The 7647-nt window shown below is 41.5% G+C and overlaps 1 protein-coding gene and 1 long non-coding RNA gene across 2 annotated transcripts in view; one reads left to right on the forward strand and one right to left on the reverse strand.

Moving 5' to 3' along the window:
* TOPORS (TOP1 binding arginine/serine rich protein, E3 ubiquitin ligase) overlaps nt 1-1787 on the reverse strand; it is a 31988-nt gene extending 30201 nt beyond the window's left edge. Inside the window, exon 1 of the mRNA XM_077475250.1 lies at nt 1603-1787. Within this exon, the coding sequence (XP_077331376.1) occupies nt 1603-1662 (60 nt within the window). The 5' untranslated portion in view covers nt 1663-1787. The remainder of the gene's footprint in view (nt 1-1602) is intronic.
* Nucleotides 1788-1856: 69 nt separating this feature from the next.
* LOC143974137 (uncharacterized) lies at nt 1857-7647 on the forward strand. The gene is made up of 2 exons (XR_013272174.1): nt 1857-2135; nt 7424-7647. It is a non-coding gene; the product is annotated as an uncharacterized LOC143974137 (long non-coding RNA).

Consider the following 7647-nt stretch of genomic DNA (forward strand, 5'->3'; position numbering starts at 1 on the left):
GTGACGCATCAACGCCTTGCACGCACGTCGATGTATTTTTGTAGTCGACGTAATCGATTGCGTTGACTCGTCGTGGTAGCTCTAGTATATAGACCGTATTGGAACACACACACACACACACACACACACACACACACACATATATATATATACACAGTATACAGACACTACGGGAACACACACACACACACATATATACAGTATACAGACACTACGGGAACACACACACACATATATACAGTATACAGACACTACGGGAACACACACACACACATATATACAGTATACAGACACTACGGGAACACACACACACACACACACATATATACAGTATACAGACACTACGGGAACACACACACACACACACACATATATACAGTATACAGACACTACGGGAACACACACACACACACACACATATATACAGTATACAGACACTACGGGAACACACACACACACACACACATATATACAGTATACAGACACTACGGGAACACACACACACACACACACATATATACAGTATACAGACACTACGGGAACACACACACACACACACACATATATACAGTATACAGACACTACGGGAACACACACACACACACACATATATACAGTATACAGACACTACGGGAACACACACACATATATACAGTATACAGACACTACGGGAACACACACACATATATACAGTATACAGACACTACGGGAACACACACACATATATACAGTATACAGACACTACGGGAACACACACACATATATACAGTATACAGACACTACGGGAACACACACACATATATACAGTATACAGACACTACGGGAACACACACACATATATACAGTATACAGACACTACGGGAACACACACACATATATACAGTATACAGACACTACGGGAACACACACACATATATACAGTATACAGACACTACGGGAACACACACACATATATACAGTATACAGACACTACGGGAACACACACACATATATACAGTATACAGACACTACGGGAACACACACACATATATACAGTATACAGACACTACGGGAACACACACACATATATACAGTATACAGACACTACGGGAACACACACACACATATATACAGTATACAGACACTACGGGAACACACACACACATATATACAGTATACAGACACTACGGGAACACACACACATATATACAGTATACAGACACTACGGGGACACCCATACAGTATACAGACACTATGGGGACACCCATACAGTATACAGACACTATGGGAACACACATACAGTATACAGACACTATGGGAACACACATACAGTATACAGACACTATGGGGACACCCATACAGTATACAGACACTATGGGAACACACATACAGTATACAGACTGTATGGGAACACACATACAGTATACAGACTGTATGGGAACACATATACATTACCTTCCACCCCAGTCTCCAGTCATGAAATGAGTGGGGCGAATAGGGTGAGGACTATGGAGCTCCAACGCAGCTTCTGCTAAGTCATAGTGACAGTGCCAATCAGCACTACAAAGGGACAGTGTAAATAATGGAGGGATAGCGCCCATAACAATATATATGCGGACTAACCATTGTCCTCGGCTCCTCTTTCCTTGCTGTTTTCCGCCGTCTTCCCCTCTTCTCCCTCATGGTGATCGTTGAGTGTCCCCGACACCACCAACTCTCATTACCTTCCCAGCCTATTACACAACCAACCTCCGCTCTCCGCCCTACCAGGAAGACCGGGGCGCCGGGAACCTGCCATAGAGAAGAGCGCCAAACTCTGCCCTGGAGGGCTAGACACAGCGCTGGCTGCCCCCTGCAGGCGAGGAGGTGGAGGTGCACACAGGCTGTGTTTCGAACTATTCGGCGAGAAGATCGTTGTCCATTGTTTTATACTATAATAGATGTACTATAGATTTGTGCATGTGAAATAATGTTTATCTTGGCAGGCTGCTCTGAGCTGCCAGGAATAAAAATGGCCACTTTGCTTCTCCGGGGATCTTTGACCTCAACGTGCGTTGCTATACAGCGCCAAACATCAACATAAGAGGAGAGGGAAGGGGCTGTGTGCAGAGATGATGATCCTCAGCCGAAGAGCCCAGGGGAGAGTCCTGTCCCTGGTAAGACTTATTGATAAGAATAGGATCTGGTCATTGTAATGAGATCCTATTATCTCTTCCTTCTCATGCTGGCATGTAACAATCACAGGTTGGGATATGCTATAGAAGACCATGTGGATGTCTATAGACAGACACTGCTTACATGTAGAGGAAGTAAACCCTGATGAGTTTACTTCCTCTTTCATTCCCTGCAAAGGTAAAGCATAATGTACTACTATGCATCGCATAGTAGCCCGTTATGTGTCACTTACCTGACACAGGAGCCAGCGATGTCACCGCTGTCCCCTGTAGTCCGGCGCATCCATCTTTTCGGTGGGGTCTCGCAGCTCCTCGGCTGTCATTCGGCGGAGCCGCGATTACGTCACTCATGCGCACGGGAGCCGTCACGCGCGGCAGCTCCTTTGTTGGAAATGCCGCGCTCAGTGCGCCTGCGCGCCTTGGTCTACGGTGCATGTGCCGTAGACAGCGGTGCTTGTCTTCGGGCAAATATCTCCTAAACCGTATAGGCATAAGTGGTTTGTAAGGGTTTACAACCACTTAAGGATGAGCTCAGGCGTGTTCGCATGCTCCTTGTGCGGAGTCCGGGTGCATTGTTAATGTGTTTTACTGCTTTCCAGTACAGTCCAGCACAGGAAAAATGCATCATGTGTTACTTTTTTTTTTTTTCCTGGAACTACAAGCACTGGTGTGAACAATACCATGAGAAACCATATAACCTACTTTCCATGCGTTTTTTGATCACTAAACCCACATCATAAAAAAAATATTGATAAATGATGTATTCCAAAACCTGGTTGATCCTGCTGCTCTCTATCTCCACCTTCTGTTCATGTCACCAATTCAGCTAGGGATAGTGCAGCTGTGGTGGCAACTCTGCACATGCTCAGTTTTCCCTGATTTTTCTATGTTGAGCTTTTCCTCTCTATCACATCTGAGCAGACCATGTGACTATAGAGTAACACATGTGGGTGTATACATAGTAGTAAATGGCAGCCCACTCCCTCCCTCCTCCTCCATGTCCACTAACAAGCTAAACACAATGAGGGCAGGATATTACATGATGATTAATGGAGGCTTCACCTCCCTCGTATTCGAAGACACAGACTGAAGGGGCATGACACAGCCTGTGACTAGTAGAAATCTGCCCACACCATGTTGTTGCCAAAAAATAATTTTATTTCTAATATATATTTGTATGCTAATTCAAAACATTTTTTTGATGTGAATTATTTATTTTTACTCTGTATTCCAAAGTCTGTGTGTGTGGTGTGTTTTTTTTTTTTTTTTTAACATGTGACAAGCAGAAAGTGAAGGGACAATGTAAGTTAAATGGTATGTGTTTGGTATCACTTTAAAGCGGCTGTATAGTCTATTTTTAAATTTGTACCTACAGGTAAGCCTATAATAAGGCTTACCTGTAGGTTAAAAAAAAATCTCTAATAAACTTGTGCGGTTTAGGAGATATTCCCTGTGCAATGAGCCGCTGACTTCAGCGGCTCATGCACACAGGGGATTCTCGTCTGAAAGCCCGGAAAATGCTGGACCTTGCCGGAATGAAGTCTCCTGCGCGCATGTGCGGGAGTGACGACATTGCGGCTCCGGCCACTCACAGTGCTGGAGCCGCGATACCCGGAAGACACGCCGAGACAACATGTCATCTCCCTTGGCGTTGACCAGGTGAGTTACCGACGCCTTGTTCTAAGGTACCCATTTCATAATGAGCTAGTATGCGGTGCATACTAGCTCATTATGCCTTTTGCCTTACAGGGGTATTAAAAAAAAAAAAAAAAAAAAAAAAAAAAAGTGTCAGCGGGTATACAACTGCTTTAAATCGGGATTCAGTCTGTGTCCTGATCCATTCATCAGACCTGCACTGATGTACATTTAAAAAAGTTGTATATCTCCCTATATAATTATTCTATCTAGGCTTACCCATAGGTACTGTAACTATCTCCTAAACATGCGCCATTTAGAAGATATTTACTGTATACTAATAAAATATAAATACAGTGCTCACAAACAAAAACCCATAAGTGATGATGTCATCGGCGCATGCATTCTGAAGGAACGGCCACCCATGCTGTTTCTTCAGGAGTGTGTGCTGTGACATCACGCATCCCCCAGAAGGAAGATGGGCAAAGATGAATGCGGCCTGGAACGGAGGCGACACAGGCTTAATTTGCAGGTAATTGTCACATAATGTGCTAGTATGCGGGCAGAAAAGAAGCCGGCCACCGATGACAATTTTTGTTTTTTTTCCCTTCAATCATGTTGAGGGATGATTCAGAGAGTGAAAGCGAGATGTGTACATTTAAGTAAGTTTAATTTCATTGGTACATATGTGGTTAAAGGTCCACTTTAACTACATTCAAACTATTTTATATTGCTTTGGACAGACTTGGGAAGGGTAAATACACTTTTTTTTTTTTACCACCATGAATATTATCCCTTGCGAGCTGCTATAGGGTTTTTTTCTGTAGAAATCCTAAACTAGATATATATATATATATATATATATATATATATATATATATATATATATATATATATATATATATATATATATATATATATATATATAAAAAAAAATATATATATATATATATATATATATATATATATATATATATATATATATATAATATAAAAAAAATATTAAACATATCACCAGCAGCTATGCACCAAATACAACTTTCATACAAGTCAAAAGATATACTATATAAATACACAAGCGTATCGCTAGTGCTTGACCATATTAGTGCACATTCCCCCTAATGAAGTTACGTGCCCTGTGACAAAATGCGTAGGGGCAGGGCATGGATGATGTCACAACACTCAAGGAATGTGAAAAAAATAAAAATGTTGGGACTTTATACGAGACCGTGACAATCCAGTACACAGGTCTCCATCCCTATTTATATGAAAAATAAAGGGGAAAAATTGGGGCAATTGGGACTTTATATGGAACACATCACTGGGCAGAATAAGTCCTCAAATATAATTAAAGAAGTATATTTATTTGCTGGTACCACATCAGAGCACAATGCAATAAATGATACAGGCATAGAATCAAGAAGTATGGTACAGAGTAGATAAAACATAATTTAGTCACATTATAGTAAAATAATATGTTAAACACTGTAACACATGATAGTAACATTCAGCACTCCACTCAACATGTATATACACAATCAAAATGATATTGTGGTTTGCATGTGGTACCAGCAAATAAATATACTACTTTAATTATATTTGATGACTTATTCTGCCCAGTGATGTGTTCCATATCAAGTCCCAATTGCCCCAATTTTTCCCCTTTATTTTTCACTCAAGGAATGTGGAAGTGAGATAATCCAGTTGTGTAGGATGATGCACACAATTGCCATATTTCATAAGGCTGGATATATTTTGTGCGATCTTGCACTTGTTATATGTGAGTGTAAAATGTTAAGTTTGGATAACTAATACAATTTTAAAAGGAGAAGCACTATCTTAGGCCCCTTTCACACTGCCGCGACTTGAAAATTGCGTGATTTTGATGCAATTTCAGGGAATGCCTGTGTCAACTTGAAGGAAGGGGTTGTAAACCCTCATTTAATGTCATACTTGCCTCCACTGTGCAGTTAGTTTGCAGAGAGTGGTCCTCTTCTTCTGGGGTCCCTCAGTGGCGCTGGTGGCTCCCCCCCCCCCCCATATCGAGTCCACGTTGGAGAAGCGTTTCCGAGTCTCGCATCTGTGTCCATTCACACAGAATAGGATTCGGCCCTGCGTCATTTGATTTGATTGACAACAGCAGGAGCCAATGCCTGCGCTGCTATCAATCTATCCAATCAGGACACGAGACAGCGCTCGTTCCTCGCCAGAGAAAGATCGGGGTCAGGTAAGTAAAACGGGGTCTCTGGGGGGTGCAGTACCACAGAAGGTTTTTCACTTTAATGCATAGAATGCATTAAGGTGAAAAACCATGAGGGTTTACAACCCCTTTAATGTCTATGGACCTTAACTCACATCAAAGTCGGACCAAAGTACTACATGACCATCATTGGGAATCATGGGATATGACTTGTCATGCTACTCTGATGTCCAAAGTCGCAGGAAAAGTCACACAAGTGTTGTGTTTTTTTTTTTTACATGGTTTTGAGTGGGGGAGTGAAGGAGGAGAGCACCAGGAGAATTGGAATGGTAAGATCGGTTAGTTTGAAATGCTGTCCTTGGCCCACTTAAAAGGGACAAAAGCGCATTTTGACCGAGCATGATATGGTCAATAAATAAGTCCAGGGGGAGAGTACATCTGGTGGTGGCAAAAACAGAGTGAATTAAATAACAAGGGCACACATGGTGGAAGGTTATGAATATAAACTGCACATAAGATATTGTTTTAAAGAGACTTTGAACGTTGAACGGATGTGCACGAATATGGTCAAGCACTAACACAGAACTTGTGCATTTAATTTTTATTTTTTTCTGTGATCCTGCTGAACAGATTCCACATTTCCTGTCCCTCTGAAAACTGCAGAAAATAAAAGGGATAGTTGTTACTGGGACAGAATGCCAGTAATAACCTGCCTGAGGTTCCAACCCTTCCCCAGTTTTAATGAAGAAAAGTTTTGTTGTAGAAATTTCCCACTAACCCCTGTTCAAATAGCAAGTAATGGATATTTTTTCCAGTGGGATACACACTGCAGCTAAAACCAGATGGGTTCTATCTCTGCCACACTCCATCCAAAACTAAAATAAATAAAATTTGGGTTTTGAGTTGGATTTAAAGTTAGTAACAACTTGTAGTGTTACTAAGCCCAGTAATATGAAAATAGTTCATCCACCCCCCCACAGCTTATAAATCATCTTTATACATTAAAATACTGCCACTATATACCTGTTTTTTTTTTTTGGATGATCTGTATACCACGGTTACATCATAAACTGCACAGTCACTTCACTGCTGAGAGTTCAGGAAGGTGGAGCCTATATACACGCCCACATGTGTGATGACCTGGCTACCTGTGAGAACAAGAAACTTTTCTCCAGCATAAAAGACACAACTGAGCATGTGCAGGTTGGCTTTTGCCTGCATTAGCTGGCTTTCCCCAGATAGACATTGCAGGGAGGGGGAGGATCTGTGCATACAGGATCAAACAGCTTTTACACAATGCAGAGGATTAACCCCTTAAGTTCCACAGTGAGTATAACAAGCATGCTATGCTGCATATACAGACTAGTTTTACTGTTTAAGACAGAAAATGTATGCATCTTTATAAAAATCTAAAAGATTTCCTTTTTTTTCCTAGGTTCTCTTCTGCATTGTGATAATTTCCTGGGGTTTTGTGCTATATGCTGCAAGACTTTCTGCGTTATGGCAGTTGCAAGCCAAATACCCAAACCAAATCTTAAGCTGACACCTCTAGAAGATTGGGAACCTGCTGTCATGACTTTGATGCAGATGAGTGATAACCAATGCCACCACCTGACATGGGTGATACCACAACCATGGAAAATATTTTACAGAACAAAA

The sequence above is a fragment of the Lithobates pipiens genome, unplaced genomic scaffold (genome assembly GCF_037356315.1).
Source record: "Lithobates pipiens isolate NorthernLeopardFrog02 unplaced genomic scaffold, aLitPip1_a1.2 Scaffold_13, whole genome shotgun sequence".
In the NCBI taxonomy this organism is placed as follows: Eukaryota; Metazoa; Chordata; class Amphibia; order Anura; family Ranidae; genus Lithobates; species Lithobates pipiens.